Below are 21,801 nucleotides of genomic sequence, written 5' to 3' on the forward strand. Positions count from 1 at the left end.
TGGTGCTGAGATGGAAATGTAAAATTAATGCAAAAAGGATTGACACAGACTGGAAATTAGGTTTTGATGTTTTTCCTGCCAGAAATAACACAAAACTAAAGTGTTCTGTTTTGAGAACAAGTATTGTATTTTGTTACTTTTGTCTCCTTAGCATCAACTTTACATAACTTATAGTTGCACCCTGAAATTCCAGGGGGAAGTACTCATTCCCCCAGTCCTAGTCCAGATGGTTTGGATGCAGCTGAATTCACTGCCTTGGCTAAAGGAATGGTCGCATGACTTAGCCATGCCCAATCAGCTATCTCAAATGGTAATTGGCTCAAGAATGAGCATGTGACCAAACACTGTCCAGTGAAGGGTTAAATATGAGATATTAGCTGGAACTACTGAAAAACAGAAATTATTTTCTGTTGCAGTTGCAGAGCTTGTGGGATGCAAACCTAAAGAATGCTTTTGGAAATCTTGTTTACCCAGTAATTCCGGAAACCGACATAAAGAGACAGAGGAAAACAAATTCAGAGAAAAAGATAATGCAGAAAAATTTTGAAACATTCCTGAAGCTAAACGTGCCTTAGGATTTTAGATCTGTAGGCCAATGTATTCCGTTTTTTAAAAATGTGAGCTTGTGAAGGATTTCTGTCATTTACAAGGAAGGACCCTAATAGATGCAAGAGGAGAGTAATATGATCAGTGATTTAAACAGATGTCAAAAAGTCATTTTCAACATATTTGTCAGGTAAAACTTATTTGCTGTTGTCCATTCTATAAAGTCAACATGTTTATACAAGTTAGATAATATTTGGGCTTGGTTTTGTACGAAATAAATCAGAAAAGAGCACGGATTTTTTTTTTTTTTCTGTCAATCACTTGTTTACCAGGTATTTGTTAGGCACTGAAATTGAATATAACGAAGCTGAAAGAAATGAACAACCTTTTTCATCTGATTATGAGCAAAATATGGTCATAACATATAATTTTAGTTCTGTTAAATCCATTTCCTAGCTCTTTGTACCAAGAGGTCCTTTCACCGTGTTCCTATTTTTGCATATTTTTTTCTATATTGTGTAATTTATTCTGAAGCCTTAGCCCAATGATACTCATTTAGTTTTTGAATGTAAAGACAATATCTTGACATAAGGGACCACAAAACTTCTGGTTTATTTTAAGAAAGAAAATGTTCCTGGTGGAAATTAGCATGTCTGTCACTGACAGCTCAATAGGAAGTGAGATAATGTTATATGGCCAATCTGCTCCCTGGTGGGATTTCTAAGGTGATTAAGTTTAGCAAAGTCTTAGTTAGTGTAAGAAGATGTGTGAGCATGTATTTGCATGTGTGTGGTGTGAGTGTTTAAAGAGTTAAAAGAGATGTTTGGTAAAATTAATAATCACTGACTTTAACGTATTTTCTGGCGACTAGTAATACATTTATTTCACTTAAGTTTTGAAAGTTCTTCACAATGAGAATGTACTTCATTTCAAACCTTGAGGCCTTATAACATTACTGCTATTATCTATTTAAACGTCTTCTTCTGACATTTGTTCCCAAGCATCACAAATGATGTTCCTAACATCATTTCAATTCAATATATGAAAAGGCAATGTATGAGGTACTTCAATATTTAGGAAATATGGCTGAGTTGAGAACTGTAAGACCCAAGCTGAAGTCTACCAGTAATTGTCCAATCACTCAATCTCTACAGATTTCAGTTTCATAAACTCTAATATGAGAAGGTTGAACGCGTTTGTTAAAGTCTGATTTAGGTCAATTGCTCAGAAAAAGGGAGTTGGGCGGTGGGGATTGAAAATAATGCCTGAGCCAAGGTGCTGAATCGACAACCATAAAGTACAGCAGAAAGGTTGAGTGGGGCTAAGAGTTGGTGCCAGCTGATGCTGAGCAACAAGAGAAATAAGGGAATCAGAGCTGGCCCAACCTGCAAAGTCAAGCTAGGATCCACCATCTTCCAGAACATTAATTCAAAGGTACGACTTTGAAATGTTGTATTGAGTTGTAGAAGGCAACTCAAGAAGCTTCAGAGCTGAGCTAGGAGAAGGTCATGACAACTGTGGGGACCAAAGCTGTCAGGCAGCTGCAAATTTACCAAGTAGAACCTTTGTAGCTTGCCAAATTAAAATATTTACACCTTAGGTCACTGAAGGTTGGTGCTGTGTTGTCTTGAGAATTTATTTTTTACAATGAAACATTTGAGATGGATGATCTCGATGTTTTTTGTTTCACAATGTTATGAATGAGACTATAATCAAATTGAACTTTTAATTTTTATTTTTTTAACACAGCAGGAAATATGAAAAATGTTTAACACTTCAGAAAGTGGTTATAGTACAGAATAAGCATAAGAGAAAAAATAAAAAACTCAAGGCATGTTATCAGTATATATTAAGTTACAAATCATTTGGTTTCTTAACATTTTTCATATTTAAGTTCATAAATGAGGATGATGAGATTTACCATTTTGGGGGTGAGAAGGAAAAATAAGGGCATATTTATCATCCGCTAGATGTGTTCACTGTATGCTTTGCAAGACATATGCAGGATCTCGGTGAAGAGAAGTGCAGCTGTCAGACGTTTTAGTAAACTGGACAGCCATCTGTTTCTGTACAGCATGTCGTCCTTATATAGGAACGACCAGGAGAAAACATAAATTCGCCAAGCACTCTTCACTACAAATCATCACCTTAACAGCCAACTAGTCTTACTCAACGGATATACAACTGTGTCTGGTGCACAAAAACTTATTACGAGGTTGGAATTTTGTTGGATAAATAATCCTTTAAAAATCAATTATTTTCACCTAAAATGTCTTTGTACAATTGCAGGTTCAGGTTATCATTTATGCTTGAAGATAAACGGCACATGTAAATGAATTTACACCAATTTTTATAGGTTTTTACTTTTAAAGAATGAAGGCCATAATGAGTTAATCACTAGACAGTTTTGCACTACTCAATAGGAAATGGCTGCACACATTTTCTTAAATAAGCAGGCCACAAATGCGGTTAATAGTTTACTTTCAAACAAACACACAAAAGTGAGCACTCTGAAGAAAATGAAACGTCACTTCAGATACTCAAACCAATAATGAAAATTGAAGTCTTTCACCTCCCTAACAAGATTTTCAACTGTTATTCAAATAACAACTGCAAAATACCGTATAAAACTGAAGTTTACCACCTGAGGCAAGGCTTAGAACAGGTAAAAAGTTAGACAACACGTTACAAAATCACCTTTTCAAGTCATAGTGGCTTGTTTCAAGGACTGTTTGATCAAATGACTCTACCTTCCCGTCCCGCCCCTCCCCCCCGCAGCCCAGTCCTCAGGTTGCTTGCTGGTGAATCACTAACCAACTCTTTCCTCTTCAGGAGACTTGGAGGTACCCTTGGATCGTGATCCGGACTCGGAACCCCTCTTGCACCCAGGTGGAAGACTTCTGGACCCAGAGCTTGACCCCGTCCACGAGCGAGATCTGGACACCGAGGAGGACTTGGATATGGATCTTTGGGTGGACCCGGATCTAGGGGTTGATGAAGATCTGCGGTGAGAGCGAGAAGGAGAGCGGGAGCGAGACCTAGACCTCAAGCAGCTGACGTGAGATCTACTCCTGGGTCGGGATCCATGTCGGCATCGGGATCTGGATTGGCCCCTCCTACTGGAACGGTTGGGACGACGAGGCCTTGGTCTGCGGCTCTGACGTTCATAGTTGTCTCCCTCGTACCTGCGGGTGGCGTTCCCCGACGGCACCTGTGGTGGCCATATGCGGAGTGACTACAGTGGGCCATCTGCACTCGCAGCTCGCGCCATCCCACATGATCCCGTCTAGGGCATCCATGGCGTCCTGGGCGTGGTGCTTGTAGAGAAAGCAGACAAAGGCGAAGCCACGAGGCTCATTAGTGAAGTGGCCTGCGGAATGTACAAGCCGCCGATGCACCTGAACTTCTCAAAGACTCGCCGCAGGGTGTTGGCTGAGGTGCGGTAGGTCACGTGGCACACCTTGAGAGAGGTCATGCTCTCCACATTGACAGGGGGGTGACTGTAACTCATGGCCTTTGAGAACGTGGCCTGGGCTCCTCCCCTCTTCCACACGGAGCAGGAGAAGGTCAACACCAGGGACTAATGCGAGCGGCGAGCACAGCAGGCGGCTGCGACGCTTTCCTCGGTTCGTTGTGGTCGGGCTCTGCCTCTTTGCCTCTTTGGCAGTTGGCTTCCCTGTGTGGATGCTTAGAGACCTGAGAGTGTTCCTCGCAGCCTCGCCCATCTCCAGAGCTGAGTCCACTTGAGGAACAGAGAGACAACTCTATACATTTATTGTAATGAGTGTCCACAACCATATAACATTTCATGACTTTTCCGGCATAAATCCAAACATGCAGTTTTAATTATGGGTACAGTGTATACACATACATATAGATATAATGACGTGATTTGAAATTCCTTGCAATGCTGATTCGTGTAGGCCAGAAGAATCTGTCTTGTTTCCATCGAAAACCATAAAACAGACAAATCATGAGCAATTAAGGGTGACTCAATAATACTAACAGGCAAAGAAAGATTGAGAACCACCTACAGGGTGTGACCTGTAGGCAGAAACTCAGTTTGGGTCTCCTTCTCTGCTATAGGCTGCTTCGAAAAATCAGTTAGCCAAAGGTGTCCTAATCTTGGATCCAAATGATAGAATCGAATACAACCCGGATTATTAGAATTCACTGCTTTCTTGTTAATTTGCATGATGTACTATCTTATGGAGTAAGTCCCTGTGATAGGACTGTCATTTTCTAAAAAGTGTATTACCATAACCACCACCACAACAAAAAGGAAAATGATAACTGTGAGAGATGATGGATACATTAATTAGCTGGACTGTGGTGATTAGTTCACAATGCATAATATATCAAAACCTCAAGCTGTACACTATAAATATATACAACTTTTACTTCTCAATTGTACTTCAATAAAAGTATAATATAGAAAAATAATTTTACAGGTAATAACTGTATTTCATCAAATCGTTGACATCATATTCATTGCACTCCAATAAATGAGTTTGACAACGATTGAGAGAAGTAGAAAATAGTACTTTATTAAACATTCCCACCTTCAATGAACATTGTGTACTCTTTGTAAGCCACAAAATCTTCTGCACGTTGCGAATGCATATCTATGTGCTCCGGTTATCCTTTGCTACATAACAAAACCTACATCAAAACTTAGTGGCTGAAACTAGCAACTCCTCATTACTTTATCATAATTCTGAGGCTCAGGAACTCAGAGAGGGGACAGGAAGGCTTGTTTGTGCTCCATTATATATGGTGAATTAGCTGGGATGACTCTAATAGCTCAGTCTGGAACAACTAAGCGTTGGCTGGTTCCCACCTCCCCACTCCCTCTCCACAGCCTATCCGTCTAGCTTAGCCTGGCAGTTGCAGGGTAGACAGATTTCTTACATAGCCACTCAAGCTTAAAAAGACCATAGTAGAAGGACCTTTCGGCATAAAGTCGAGGCCCAGGTCAGTATGTAACATCCCTTCTACCAGCTGGGATTTTGATAGGTGTTGAATTTAGTAGGTAGATAAATTTGAGGAATATTGCCATCCTAACAATATTAAGTCTTCTTATACATAATCATGAGATGTCTTCCCATTTATTTAGGATTTTAAGTTCTTTTTGCAATGTAATACTGTTTATGTAGTATGTTTGCACATCTTTGGTTAAATTTATTCCTACGAATTTTATTCTTTTTGATACTATGGCATGTGCAATTCTTTTCTACATTTTGTTTTACAATGGCTCATTGCTAGTATACAGAAATAAAATTGATATTTCTAGAATAGAGCAATGCAATTGATGTTACTATATTGAACTCGTATCCTGCAAACTTAATGAACTCATTTACTAGTTCTAATTGTTTTTCAGTGGATTCCTTAGGATTTTCAATATTCAAGATCCTCTCATCCACGAATAAAGATGGTTTCGGTTCTTCTTTTCCAGCTTGGATGCCTTTTATTTCATTTTCTTTTCTAAGTAAACTGACTAGAACTTCAAGGACCATATTGAATAGAGGTGGTAAGAACGGCCATCTATGTCTTGTTCCTGATCTTATGGGGGAAAATTCTCCTTTTAAAAAATAATTTATGTCTATTTATTTTTGGTTGGTTCAATTTATTGTTTCAATACATGCATACACTGCACAATGATTCACTTAGGGTAGATAGCATAGTTTTGTACCCGTTAGTCCACCATTTCTCCTCTCTCTACCCCCACTCCTCTCCCAGACTCTCTACCCATTATTCTACTCTCCACTTGTATGACAACTACGTTTTTAATAAATCACATATGAGTGAGATTAGGTGGTATTTGTCTTTCTGTGACTGACTCACTTCACTTAACAAAATGGTTTCCAGCTCCATCCATGTTGCTGCAAATTACAGGATATCATTTCTTTTTCTAGCTGAATTGTATTTCCTTGTGTATACACACACCACAGTTTTTTATCCATTCATCTGTTGACGAGCATTTAGGTTGATTCCATCTCTTGGCTATTTTGAATAGCATTAAACTGAACATGGTAGTACTGGTGTATTTCTGATATGCTAATTACATTTCCTTTGGTTATACCCAGCAGTGGGATAGCTGGGTCATAAGGTAGATGTATTTTTAGTTCTCTGAGGAAACTCCACTCTGTTTCCCACCATGGTTGTACCAATTTCCAGAATATACAAGGAACTCAAACAACTTCACAGTAAGAAAACTAATATTCCAATTACAAAATGGTGAAAGGAGATGCATAGATATTTTTCAAAGGAACACACAGAGATGAGCAACAGGCATATGAAAAAATAGTCAACATCACTAATCATCAGAGAAATGAAAATCAAAAATACACTGATATATCACTTAACCACAGTTAGACATACTATTATATATACATATTAGATAGATAGATAGATAGATAGATAGATAGATAGATGATATAAACAGAGAATAACAAATGCTGGGAAGGTTGAGGAGAAAGAGGAACACTTCTAAACTGTTGGTGGGATTGTAAATTAATGCAGTCATTATGGAAGTCAGTATGGATATTTGACAGATAACTACTGATAAAACTACCATATGATGCGGCAATACCACTACTGGGCATATACACAAAGAAATGGAACTCGACATGTCAGAGAAACCTGCACTCCCAGGATTATCACAGTTCTATTTCAATAGCCAAAATTCTTCCATTCATGGCAGTATGAATGAGCTTGGAGAAAATTATGTCAGGTGAAACAAGCCAGGAAGAGAAAGATAAATACTGCATATCCCTATCACTACTCACAAGTGGGGGAGGAGAGAGAGAGAGACACAGAGAGAGAGAGAGAGAGAAGGAAGTGAAGAAACATGTTAAAAGAAGGAAGGAAGGAAGGAAGGAGAGAGAAAAAGAGAAGGAAGGGAGGAAGAAAGAAAGAATGTAAGAAGGAAGGAAGAAAGGACAGAAAGTAAAAGAAAGAAAGAAAGAAACAAAAAGAAAAGAAAAAAAGAGAAAAGAAAGAAATATAATCATCACAGTAATACATTGAACTTTCAGAAGGAGAGAACAGAACTGTGGTTACTAGACTTGGGAAAGGGTGATGGGGGTGGGGTGTTAGTGAGTATTTGGTTAATGGACAAAAGGAATGATTACATTTTGTAATGACGTGAATGTTAATTATCCTGATTTGGTCATCACACATTGTATACAGTTATTGATATTCATCCCTGTATCCCACAAATATATATGATGAATTATTAAAAGGGAAAGAAAGTGAATCTTTCTACATTTCTCTTTCCTCCACTTCTATCTGTGAAAGGGTTGTCAGTCACTGAAGGACCCTTCAAATAGCGCCGTCTCCTATAAAAATCCATTTACAGCTTTAGAAGGCAAAAGAAGTTATTTTTATCATCTGCCCATCCATAGCAACTTGAAATGTTTCTATAGCCCTGATTCCATTATAATTTGTGTTAAAATCTTTTTATACACACTTTTTAAATATGCTATTCTATGAGCTTTTCAAAGGCAAGATTTCTTACTTTTTATTTGTACATTAAGATCATACTTAGCATAGATCTTGGCATATAATACAATATCAAAATTCTCCTGAATCCAAGTGAATAAGTGCTCTGCCTCAAAATGCTATGCAGCTTTTGTGTTCCATACAGAATTCTAAAACATCATTCAATATTGATTATGGGGTATTTAAATTTTCTATCCATTAATCTTTCTACTGGGCCATTAAAACTATATTTCGTCTTCTAATTAGAGGACCAAGTAACTTGAACAAACCTGGCCTTTCAGACTTCACTATGGCTGCAGCAACACCATCGGTTACAATCTAGGTTACATTGATTTACTGCATAACAAATGGAGATTTGTCAACTAGTCAAAACTGTATACTTTACTCAGTACTCATGTTAGGCCACAATATTTCTTCAAATTGCAATGAATTCACTGAGTTAAGTGGAAAATAATACCTTTTCCTCCTAGGAGATTTAATTGATCATATCTACTTTTATTTTGGTTAACATTAATTCTTATCATGAAAAACTAAAATTTCCAAGGAATGAGTTGCATTAATAAGTATTGGTTTTCACTGATTTGAAAATTTAGGAATATGAAACGTGGCTTGAGCAGTGTTATGAGAATTCATAGGCATTTAAAGATTTTTGTCAGAGCTATTTAGAAATCTAAAACTGAAAACAGATGAGGTCTGGATCTGATGGTAAACAGCCCTTAGATTTAACATGAGATAGTGTAGGATCCATTTTCCTTTTCTCTTCAAATGGTAAGGGGCAATTTGGGTATTATTCTTGCACAACCTATATAGACTTTTTCTGATCTCTACATTTTCTTTCTGTGGTAAGGTCTGACTTAATTCAAATCTGTGTGATATTTTGTGATGGGTTTTTAAAAATAGTTGTTGTTCCCAGCACCATTTGCTGAAGAGGCAGTCTCTTCTGCAGTGCATAGACTTGGTGCCTTTGTCAAAGTTCAGATGAATGTAGGTGTATGGGTTGATTTCTGGATTCTCTATTCTGTTCCACTGGTCCATGTGCCTATTTTTATGCTAGTACCATGCTGTTTTGGTTACTATAGCTTTTAACTATACTTTAACGTCAGGTACTGTTATGCCTCCAGCTTTATATTTTGCTCAGGATTGCTTTGGCTATTCTTGGTCTTTTGTGATTCCATACATTGTTTTGTTAGTTTTCTTTAGTTTCTTCCATCTATTAGGAAGTATTGACAAAGACAGGGAATGTATGTATACACAGAGAGAGAGAAGAAAATAGAAAACAGGAAAAGCCCTAAGATCTTTCTAATATTTTTCTAAAGTAAATTATCCCCATTCGAACCTTGAACAACTTCATCAGATAAGACAGAGTACTTCTTCAAGATGAGATCATATTTTTGTTGTCGTTGTTGTTGTTGTTTTTCCTGATTAAATGTCTTACGATAAAAATTTTACACTTACATTACTAGGATTGCATTTCTAAAATTGGTACATTTTATTAGTTATGTTTGAGTTTTTAAAAATGTTTAAAAATGTAATTTATAAATCAGTTAGTTGAAATTGTTAATAACACATGCTACATATGTAAAACATTAAAAATATAGTTAATTTTCTAAAGAATTTCTAGTAAAATATGCTTAGTGAACTAGTAAGTTCTACTGTTTTCCTTTGTATCTGTATGTGTATATGTATTTACATGTTTGTAACAAGAGAACTGAAAGTGATGCAATATTTGAGCCACTAGCATCTAATTTGAGGAAAACATGGCTTGTTGCCTCTGCTACCCCCAAATATCCTAGATTGCTTTGACAGATTTATCTGATTAGGTGCTGTTCTTTTTCTTTGTACTGCTTCACTTGCATTCTTTCTGAAGCCGACATCTTTGACAGGATTAACATTGCACTGGTTCAAACATCCAACCATTCAATTAAAATAAAATTATCATCAAGGCAGAGTTCTACTTGTTGTACCATTAATCAGTCACACAAATATTATTGCTCTGTATCTTTATTTATTAATCAATTTAGTAAACAAATATCTTTTCTATTCCTTTTGTCTCATGTAATGTATGTTACTGTCATTAAACTGGAATAAGCCTCATAATTTTCTTTCTTAAATACAGGCAACAAATGAGAGAAAATTACTAAGACTATTCCAGAGTCTTTGATCTTGATGGAAGAGAATTTTCTTCGAGAGACAGCATACCTAGTAATCCTCAGTTAACATTTGAGACACCAAACAACACTGTCACTTTAGAAAGTGAACAAGGAGGACTCAGAAATACATCTTCACATTCCGAGTAGACAGGAGTGAGAAACTATGTCACAACCATCAGAATTCCTGTTCATGGAATTTCAAATCCTGGTTTAAATGATAGAACATCTGCTGCAACTCAGAGCACATTAAGGCAAATAATGACAGGATTTGATGAGTCACATAACCTTTCGGGCAGTGATAATGATTTTGAGTCTACTTGCTCACCCCCAAGTCAGAACATGGAAAGGACAGAGTCACAGAATGGAAAAGATGGTTCCAATGGCAGTAGGAGTTCTGGATCCGATTCAAATCCTAGACCCCAATCAAGTTCCTCATCAATTTCCAGGTCAAGCTCCAGGTATATGTCTAGTTCCAGTTTTCATCCTATGTCCAGTTCCAGCTCCAGTAGTGAATATTCAGAAATTAGCTTATTGATGTTTGAAAGCAGTAATGAAGAAAGCTCATCGTCAGACCCACCATCAGAGGCCAGGCAAGAAATGCAACATAGGACCTTTGATGAAGATGACTCTTGGCCCTTTCTTAATCTTGTTCAGTTTTTCATCTTAAATGAAGATGATCATGACCAACCTACAGGACTCAACAAAGCACATATTGAGAACTTGGCAGTAAGAACTTTTGGTGAAATTGATTCATTAACAACCTGTTGTGTTTGCATTACAGAATACACAGAAGGCAACAAGCTTCGCATACTACCTTGTTCCCATGTATATCATGTCCACTGCATTGATTGCTGGCTGCCTGAAAACTCTACCCATCCTATTTGTTGCCGTAAAGTAATAGACTCTAGTTACAGAGAAAATTCTAGCTAAGATGTGAACTCTCATCTATAAAAACTACTATACTGACAGACATAACTATTATTTGCCTTATGTCCACTTTTGAAGTGATACATATATTAAATATGAACCTTAATTGTCCGTTCCTGAAGAATGATTGTACTTTCTCCAATTTGTTTCAGAAAAAAAGCAAATATTAAAAAGTCAAAAGAAAATGTGTCCTATCTGACAACAAAGACCAATTCTACACAGTGGCAGGTCACGGAACTTCGATAGAAACTTAGCAGGTACGCTGAGTAAAAAGGGGGACTAGAAAATAACTTTACCCCTCAGGAGCCAAGAGGACATGATCCGAGTATGTGTGACTTTCTTGGTCACCGTTTTAAAGGAAATTGCTTGCCATCCGCTTCCTCTTCCCCCCTTCCTATGGGCTTCAATTCTGATGTGTTGCTAGTAAGTTGGTTTAGGATTGATCTCAGAAATGGTGAAACAATAAATTGGAAAGAAAGAAACTGTGTGCCTGAGCGACATTGTCTCTGCCTGCTTTCTCCGGACTGTCAATATAAGAGAGAACTAAAACTGCTGTCTAGGGAGTAATTGGGCAAGGGACACAGAGAATATTACTATTTTTAAGATTAACATGCTAATAATATTGAATTGATCAACACATACTGTACATAAATACTCATATTCAATTCTTTACTCCATAAATATGTGTAAACAAAATAAATAAATCAGAAAAAAGATAATACAAATCTTTTAATGAACTTTTTGAAGTACCCTCATATGTTTTTCCTCTTGTAGTTGCAATCTTTGTAGACAAACTGATTAACTGAAATATTTACATTGATTTAATTAATATATGTGTCAATCAGTAATAATTTAGGAATTAATTTTCATGATTTGGAGAATTGTACACCTTGATTCACTTATAAGCTATTTTTTTTTTTAATATTAGAGATTATTAATGCGGGGGAGATAAAATTAATGGGGGTAGCCTGCATAGGGAAAATTGAATTTTTCTCTACAGCATAATTGAGAAATACATTTGATTCAGAGCCAAAATGATGATTCAGGGGTAACTAAAAGCACTGATATTTGATAGAGACCTGGAGAAATAGGGAAGCAATTTTAGATAGATTATCTTGAATATGGAACAGACATTTCCAGTTATGATTGCAATTTTTAGTCCTTGATGGTTATTTAAGATCTGAGGAATGCTAGGCAATGTTTCAATAGCTGCATGTACAAAAAATAACATCCTTTGTCTCCAGAAGCTGCTCTCAGCACAGATCTCCCCTTCTGTTCCAGGCCAGGGACTTTGTCATACACACGGGCAGTCAAAGTGAAGAGTTTTGACCTTCAATAATTCCTTTCAGTAGTTCCCTTCTCTTCAATTTCCAGTTTCAACAGCCTCTTCCTTTTCAAATCAGCTGACTTTGGCCTCACCTTCCTTCCCCAAACCACCAGTTGCTCTACAACAAGTCTTCAATCCATGTTCTATGAAGAAATGCTAGGTTTTGTCTTTGCACTCAATCCCTCTTCTGGCACATACAATTACATGCTGTTTAAATTCATATTACTGCTAATCATTTCAAAGAATCAGCACTCTTCTGGCAAGAGAAAATCAAAGGATAACATTACTAATAGAGAATGGAGTCATAGGGCCGAAGCGTTGGCAGATTATTAATGACCCTGACATTATGGGTTGTTTGTCACGTAAGAAATCATAACTTAGGAGCACAGTGTGCATAAGCAAAAGTGAAATGTTAATAATCTTTACACCTAAAGTATATACCCACTGGCTGGCTAGCTCGGTTGGTGACAGAATGGTCCAGAGTTCTATCCCTGTTCCGGTCAGCCATACAAACACACACAAAAAATACATAAATGTGTGTGTGTGTGTGTGTGTGTGCACGCGCACACGCGTGTATCTCCCAGCCCATTAATTAAAATTAAAATAAATGAGGTTTAAAATCATTTTGGCAGAAAGCTACTAAAAGTCAGATATTTCCTAGAAATTTGAAACCCCCTGAGTAGGTTTAACCAACCTCCAACATTCAGAGATATATCTGGAAAATGGCAAAAGACTTTAAGTAAATAAATCAAAAGGACATTGCTTTTTTAAAATTTTTCATATGTGAGCAGGATTTGAAGAATGAAAAGCTCAGAAGGAAGGTAGTAAATGTGAATAACACATAGGAAATATTTTACAGAACTTTTACTTTTGTAAATTGTGTTTTTCACTGAGTTTTAACATTGGCTGGTTGAGGTCATTACTATATTTTTATGAAAGAAGAAATCAGCAAATAAAGCATTGAGAGTGTGGAAGAAAAGTTTAGAAAATTAAAAAATGAAAGAGCATTACTCGTGTCAAGTTTTGAAGAATAAGGATAACAGTGAATATAAGCTTACACTGTTAACATGCTGGATTATATTGTGGTAAAGTGTGGATACATAATGAATATTTTATACGACTCATGCTTTTTCCCTAGCATGTTTCAAAAAAGTTACACTTGATTTTCGTGAAACAAAATTATATAGCTTCAACCAAGAAATTCTGTCTTTAGGATAATTAACATAATTCCATCAAATCAACTTACCCTAAATCATACTGCTATGTAGGAAAAGGTATAAGAACTTCTGTAGCAATTTCTGTATCTGTAACAATAGAAGTACAGGCATCAAAAAATAGTATTGAATACACACAAATATTTCAAAGTATATTAGTATATATTATATTATCAACTTAATAGCAATTAATTTTATATTGGTAATATATATATATACACACACACACATGATATGCATATATCACATTTTATTGGTGAACAAAGTAAACTGAAACAAACTCTTGGGCCCATGAGACCATGATATTAAAGTCAATGTCTACTGCAATCATTCAGCATTTAGCACAAAGCCTGACATGCACTAGATTTTCAAGAAATAGTTATTGAATACCTGGTGTATTCATGCAATTCTAATTTAGAGCTCTCTGTATTTGAGTATATCCATAGACCTGTTCTTGTGTTTGCATCTAAATAAAAAATTACTACAAGCATTTTCAGGATTATCTTGATCTCTTTATAGCTTAATAAAGCCACACAAATTCAGTGTCCACATTTGCAAGCGTGTTTGTGAATCTTGTTGAGTGTGACTGCTGCTAGATGGCATGTCCTAGTGTAAAAATGACAACTGTTCCCTGTCCACTCTTATAGTCATGTTGACTTATTTTACCAGATGCAAAAACTAAAAGGAAAACTAAAATTTCCTTCTACAGTTGTGATTTGGAAATGAAAAATAACTTAATAAAAGAAAATTTCAGCACTTTCAGTTATTGAGACTCTTTAAATGATAATTCATGAAAACAACAAACTGCATCAGAATAAAGTACCACTTTTCACTTTTTACTTTTCAAGTTAATAAAAAAAGAATGTGAATGGCCAATATTTAAAGGATGGCTTTTACTACCTGAATGGAAAGTTACATTATGAATCATTGTATAAACTAAAGTGTGGCAATCATTTCAGCGAACAAGGGTGGTCAAGAATTGAGATGTGCCATGTGTATAGGGATACATAGGCATGGCATGCTCAAAATAAAACTTGCACACTACAACTAGATCTAATTTCAGTGAGAAGTGATTGTGTTTAAGACAAAAAGCATAATCTGAAGCATAATTGGAATTTCTTAATTTTATTAGTGTTACTGTTTTATTTGTAATATCTGTAAAATTGTTAGTTTTATAGGTATAAAAACATACCATTAAGCATACAGATTTTTATAACTAGTTTTATATTTGTGCATAATTAAGTATAATTATAATAACAGTTTGTCACCATTGTGTGTCATTGATTTTTTTTTCTTCCAAAAGAAACACTGTTCAAATACTCATGCATACTCAACATCCAACCCCACTCATGGTTTTAATTTAGAGAAATTATGAGACTAAAACTTGTAATAGGTCACTAAACTATTTAATTCATATTTTTGAGCACCTACTATGTAGAATTTATCATTGAACAAATTAGACACAATCTTTGTCCTAAAGGAGCTCATGGTCCTGCCAAACTTTGAAAACTACCTAGGGAAGAGTCCAGCTAAGAGTGTTACTCTCTGCTATTTACAAGTTATGTGCTTGAAAGATGTGAACTCAATGTAAATTTCCATCAACAGATTAATAGAAATAAAAAATGTGATATACACATGCCATGGAATAGTATTCAGCCTTAAAAAAGAAGGGAATCCGGCAATATGTGACAACATAGATGAACCTTGAGCACATTATGCTAAATGAAATAAGCCAGTCACAGAAAGACAAATACTTCATGGTTCCACTTATGAGATATCTAAAACAGTCAAGTGTATAGAATCAAAAAGTGAAATTTTGGTTGCCAGGGGCTAGGGGGAGGGGGCAATGGAGAGTTACTAATCCACAGAAATAAAGTTTCCATTAAGCAAGGTAAGTAAGCTGTAGTGATCTGCTGAAGAGCACTGTACCCATAGTCAACAATAAAGTATTGTACACTTAAGAATTTGTTGAAAGCTTAGATCTCATGTTGTGTTCTTACAATAATAAAGAAAAGGTGTTACATACTTTCTAATTCAAAATTTCTTTACTTGTAAAATATGAGTGATAATAAAAATTAACTCAGAGAGTTTCTGTGTTAATGAGATAATGCAGAGTGAACAGCCCAGAGACAGATAATAATGATTCTGGATTGATACATCACTTCTCAATACTATCATTAAAAGATGATTTTGTTTATTAATATGCACATATGCATACATTTGTATAATTATGAACACACAAATACACACACACATACACACCCACATGGACAAAGAGATAAGCCACCAACTCCCACTACTTATGCGAGGAGTTCATAGAACAAGTTTTCATGTTAGTGCCTATAAAGATACCAGGCATATGACAAGTGCTCGATAGAAATGTATTGAATGAATGAATGAGAGCTAATCGCTGACTCTGAGTCAGAACTTAATGTCTATTATCAGTTGTGTAACTATTAGTTCTCTAACTTTTTTAAACGATGAAGGGAATTGAATGTCAAAACAAGGAGTTTTACAAATTATATCACTAGAATTTTTATTTGTTCACTCTGCACTTATTATGAATAATATCGCAGTGGTTAATTTTATTGGGCCACAGGGCGCTTAGATATTTGGTCAAACATTATAGTGGGTGTGTGTGTGTGAGGGTGATTTTGGATGAAATGAATGTTTGAATTGGTAGACCGAGCGAAGAACATTGTCCTCCCTAATGTGGGCAGTCTTCATCCAATTACCTAAAGTCTTAAATAGAGCAAAAAGGCTGACCCTCCCCTGATAAGAGAGAACTTCTCCTTCCTAACTGCCTTCAAGCTGCGACGTCAATTTTTTCGTGCCTTCAGACTCAAACTGAAATATCAGCTCTTTTTGAGTCTCAAGCTTGTTAGCCTTTGGACTAGAACTACACCATCAGCTCTCCTGGGTTTCCAGCTTGCTAACTGCAGATCTTCAGACTTGTCAGCCTACATAATGTGAGCCAATTCCTTAATACATTTCTTTCTCTCTCATTTCTCTCTCTCTGTCCTTTCTCTCTTTCTCTGTCTCTTTCTCTATATGTATACGAACAATAAGTTGTGACTCAGTGATTAGTTGTTATTCATTGATGCAATACATTTCTAATGAACACCTATCATAAACCTGGTATTTTTACAGGTACTAACATAAAAACATGTTCTATAAACTCCTCATATTTGCAGGGTTTTTTGCAGCTAAGTGTTATTCAATGTTCCATATAATCCCTTCTTTAAAAAGTAATACATGCAGTAGGCTCAATGATACATTCATGAGGAAGTTAGACCATAAGTAATGGGAGTTGGTGGCTTATCTCTTTCGTCTGTGTGTATATGTGTATACACACACACACATACTATATAGTTCCATTTCTCTGGAGAACCCTTACTAATACAAACACCGACCATAAATATTTCAAAGCCTTTATCTTATTCACCTATATTCATGTTTGTTTTTTTTTTTTAATATGATCTGCTCTGAAGATTTCTTACTCTGTCTATATTTAGTTTCATCTTCTTTGTTAAAGCAAAACAGGATGGCATGCTTTTGTTTATACACATGTATATTTCCTTTATGGAAATCTGACATTTCAGCCCACGCTTCTTTATTGATTTCCCTTAGAAGAGTTCATTTTTTTAAGTCTTAGGTTTCCCTTAGTTATACCATATATTTTATACTTAACTACTTCCTTAGAAGTTAGTGATGAGTAATGAGAAACCTGAGAGACAACATAACCATCCCTCAGTACACATAAAACTATACAATTGTATGATTATTTTAAATAGCTGAAGAGTAAAATCAAAGGGACCAATTAATTATTAAATAATCTTGGGAATATAATAAAAACGTTCTACAAAACAAGACATCTTCTAGTTAAGTAGATTCTTACAGTGAAGGCAACAATGGAATCTCCCAAAGAAATTTTTTAAAGTCTACATTAAGACTAAGCACTTGTGTTATACAGAATAAAATTTTATCTCACTGAGAAATTGATCAAGTGCCACTTCTCCATCTCTACTGTATGATTCTTACATAAAAAATAATCAAAGAAACATTGTTACTATTCAGTTTCTTAACAGAATCAACAATTAAATGCCTCTAAAACTTCCTAGATAAGTTTACACAGCGACAGTTTGATATTTGATCCTTTATTTTCTTCATAAAAACTGACTATAAAATAACATGTGAAAGATAAAAAAAAACAAAACAAAAGAGAAACAAGGTGTCCCTCCCCTTAAAAAATAAACATTTAAATAAAAGTAGGCATTTTATCCATAACTTTAAAACCATCTTAGGGCACTTATTATATTCTGTCATTCTATCTTGTATTTTAAGAACAGAGACTATGTTTGATTCTTCTAAGTATTTCCAGAATCAAATACAGTGAGTGACACAAAACTGGAGCACATAAGTGGTCATTAGATTAATGCACAAATAAATTAATTATAAATACCTCAATTATAATACCTAGGTTGGTTGGTCTATGTCTTTCACTATGAGATCCTTGAACTCCAAGAATATATTTTGTCTTTTTTTTCCCATATACATGTGTAACACCTTGTATGTATTTACTTGAGACAGTACAGGGGAAAAGATGGCAGTTTGTTTTGGTTTTGGTCTACCTCTCCACTAGAATACAAACCCTATGAGAACAAAGATTTTTGTCTCTCTTTTTTACTGGTATATCCCTAAATCTTATACCAGTTCCTGGGCCATATTAGGTAATCAATGAATATTTGTTAAATTAATAAATGAATGAAATGAAATTTTAAATCTGTGGTAGGAAAGTTGAGCGAATGAATGATTGTGAAAGAATGGTTTGCTGAGAATTGAGGAAGAGATGAATTTTGTATAGCTTATATGGCTCATGCCAAGGAACATCATTAACGGATTAAAAAATAAAAGGCTTGATGAGTGGCAGTAAAAGTCAGAACGAGGTTGGACAGGATGAAAACATCTGCATGGTTAACAGTGCTTTCTCTAAGAAGTCACCTAAAGCTTTTGTTTTCTTCCAGAGAAAGAAAAAGAGGAAATTTTTCTTGCCCAAAAAGAGGAAATTCACAATCTAGGTGAAGAGGATGAGCACATCTAGGATGTTAGTGAAGAGATCATTGAAACTGTCCATTTGGGGATCCAAGCAGGACAGGAGGAACGTGTTTACAGAATTGTGCCGAAAGACTGAGAGACTAGAGAGAGAGAAAAGCAGTGAAGAACAAGTTCAAAAGAGTGAAAGATGGAAAAGTGGAAAGATTCACCTTTGAAATTTTGGAGGTGGTGCTCTACTGTCGGAGAAGTGTGAACTTGATCATGAGTAGAGGAGAAAAGCATAGGTCGCTGGAGTTAATAAGGTATAGACACTAAGTGAAGAGGTCATCACAACTGTCATTAGTATGGATACTGAAGCCACTGGGGATTGCTGCCATTCAAATAAAGTTTTGTGATATTAAAAATATAACTAATTACATCACAAACAGCACATTTAATGAAACAATCACATTTAAACAATATTCAAAAAAGTTGCTTTAAGAAATCCAGGTGATTTTAAAAAGTTGCACCTACATTCATAAAAAACTTTAAAAAATATTATGTAGGTCAGATGGTCGGTGCAGAGTCGCCTACGTTGCGGATGTACCTCAGCACTCATGACACCCCTCCCCTCTGACTTCCTCGACTTTTCACCTTATGCCCGTACCCCTGACCCGCTGACTACCGTCCCCAGCCCCGGTGGCCGACTGCACTTTGCTCGCCTGGCCCCATGACCCGCTGGCCCTTCTGACCGGATGACCCCCGACCCCTGACCCCCGCACCAGATCAGCCCTTTCTCTGTAACAGACCCCACCATCCATTTCCGGTCCTGTGGCAGACCTGCTGCCCAACGCCGACACTGGGAGTGCGGATCCCTGACCCCCTGACCAGCTGACCCCATCCTCCCCACTGCCCTCCACCCTCCGACCCACTGACCCCCATCCCCACGACTGTCTGATCTCCACTCCTCACCCTCCTGACCTGCTGACCCCGGTCCCTCTGACCTCCTGGACTCATTCCCTCTGACCCCTGACTCCCAACAGTTATGGCTCCTCCCACCCCATGTCACGTGACAGTAGCCACCATCCACTTCCGGTCCCGTCACAGACCCGCTGCCTAACGTCCATGTTAGGAGCACCCCGAGGCCGCCGCCACCACCGCCCGCTCAGCCTTCCACGCGCCAGCAGCCCCTTCGCCGTTCTGCCAGCGCTGCCTCTGCCGGCCATGGCCGCCGTGCTCTCACAGGTGCGCCAGAACTACCACCCGGACTGCGAGGCCGCCGTCGACAGCCAGATCAACCTGGAGCTCTACGCCTCCTACGTCTACCTGTCCATGGCCTTCTACTTCGACCGCGACGACGTGGCCCTCATGCACTTTGCCAGCTACTTCCTACGCCAGTCGCACGAGAAGCGCGAGCAAGCAGAGCAGCTCATGAGGCTGCAGAACCAGCGCATCTGCCTGCGCGACATCAAGAAGCCTGACCGCGACGACTGGGAGAGCGGCCTCAGGGCCATGGAGTCCGCCTTCCACCTGGAGAAGTGCGTCAACCAGAGCCTCCTGGACCTGCACCGCCTGGCCACCGACAAGGCCGACGCTCACCTCTGCGACTTCCTGGAGAGCCACTACCTGCACGAGCAGGTCAAGGTCGTCAAGGAGCTGGGGGGCCACCTCACCATCCTGTGCAAGATGGGGGCCCCGGAGGCCGGCATGGCAGAGTACCTCTTTGACAAGCTCACCCTGGGTGGCGACGGTGACAAGGAGGACTGAGATGAGACTGTCCCCACGGCCACGGGGTGCCTTCCCCAGGTAACCAGGCCGGGCGTGCATGTTGCCCTTTCCAGACGTTCACTTAAGCTTTTCCTTCCTGTTTTGCCCTTGTGCCCAGTAAAGTTATTTGGTTCTCAAAGAAATATGGGTGTCCAGCTGATTCGCGTGTGCAAAACTCTCACCTTTTAAGGATAAGGGCAAATCCCCATGCAGGTTTAAAACGGGTATCCAGGGGTGTCTCTCCACCCACCCCCGCCCCGTCCACATGCAGCTAAGATCTCCACGGATGGAGGGGAAAGGTGTTCCGTGGACCTCTGGTGAACACAACATTAGTCCTTCTCTTATATACATTGTGACAGATGTGTGGTGGGTGGTAAAAGTATAAAACATGGTACCTCTGGGGGATAAATGAAGGGTATGGGATTGGTCAGGTATTAAAATAAAGGGGTCCTCAGCTTTACCTGAAAACTTTTTTCAAATATGTAAATATTAATGTCTGTTGATTCTAGGTAGCAAGAAGGGGGCCCTGGAAGCTGGCATGCTCAGCCTGTGCCACAGTAATAACATAGACACCAGCATGAATTCCTGGGGTCACCAGTGCTAGGCTTTTGTATATTCCTTAGAACAAAGTAGTTTAAAATATATATGTATTTAATTTTTTTTGTATATACAGTTCATGTTTATTTACATATGCATTCATTCTACCAGCAGCAGAGTTCATTTTGAATCTCCAGACTAGATTCTGAATTTTTCCTTATCAATACATCCTTTGTTCAAAGCAGTTTAGTTATTGCATTATTGTAAATGATATAGTTGCATTCTAGATCTTTTCTGAGCCTGGGTTTATTTCTCCCCTTGGGATTCAGGTATCCAACTTTGGTTTGATTTTTGTTATTTGCTACAAAGAGAACCACAGCTAATATGTCTTATTATCACTACACCTTTATCAGACTCTATTGCAATTATAACTAGGGGAATAAATATCTCCTCTAGGGTAATAAATTACATTTTTTTTTTTTTTCCTGGTATAGAGTCTGCTGAAAGGAAAAAGAATGAAAGGGTGAAAAGGAGAAAATAAAAACAATTGCCTGGATGAAAATACAAAGAAATGAAAGTTGTTACCACAGCCACACCTTCTCATCTGGAAGCGTGTTTCCTTCATAATTTATAGGTTTTTAATTCTTTAGACAAGCCTTTATTAGACTATGTTCAGTATCAGCCAGTGCCACAAAACAGTAATAGGTGTTCAGTGAAAAAAGTGGATCCATGGCAATGTTATATATCATCTCATCAGAAGCAGAGTTCTTCCTTTTGATTTTCCAGACTAGATTGC

The 21,801-nt window shown here is 37.5% G+C and overlaps 2 protein-coding genes and 1 pseudogene across 2 annotated transcripts; 2 read left to right on the forward strand and 1 right to left on the reverse strand.

Moving 5' to 3' along the window:
* Nucleotides 1-3,355: 3,355 nt before the first annotated feature.
* LOC134367958 (serine/arginine-rich splicing factor 2-like) lies at nt 3,356-4,057 on the reverse strand (annotated as a pseudogene).
* On the forward strand, nt 4,056-19,435 carry LOC134367959 (E3 ubiquitin-protein ligase RLIM-like). Its single transcript, XM_063084602.1, is given in 3 exon segments — nt 4,056-4,112; nt 10,263-11,093; nt 19,268-19,435. Coding segments are annotated over 3 exon segments (1,056 nt in total).
* A 328-nt stretch (nt 19,436-19,763) lies between these two features.
* LOC134367960 (ferritin heavy chain-like) lies at nt 19,764-20,468 on the forward strand. The gene has a single exon (XM_063084603.1). The coding sequence runs from the start codon at nt 19,764-19,766 to the stop codon at nt 20,466-20,468; it is 705 nt and encodes a 234-aa protein (XP_062940673.1).
* Nucleotides 20,469-21,801: the final 1,333 nt, after the last annotated feature.

This window comes from Cynocephalus volans, chromosome X, assembly GCF_027409185.1.
Source record: "Cynocephalus volans isolate mCynVol1 chromosome X, mCynVol1.pri, whole genome shotgun sequence".
Taxonomy (NCBI): domain Eukaryota; kingdom Metazoa; phylum Chordata; class Mammalia; order Dermoptera; family Cynocephalidae; genus Cynocephalus; species Cynocephalus volans.

What these genes read in the sequence shown, in the direction of transcription:
- LOC134367960 (XM_063084603.1), top strand. Translation starts at nt 19,764, where the DNA reads ATGTCACGTGACAGTAGCCACCATCCACTTCCGGTCCCGTCACAGACC.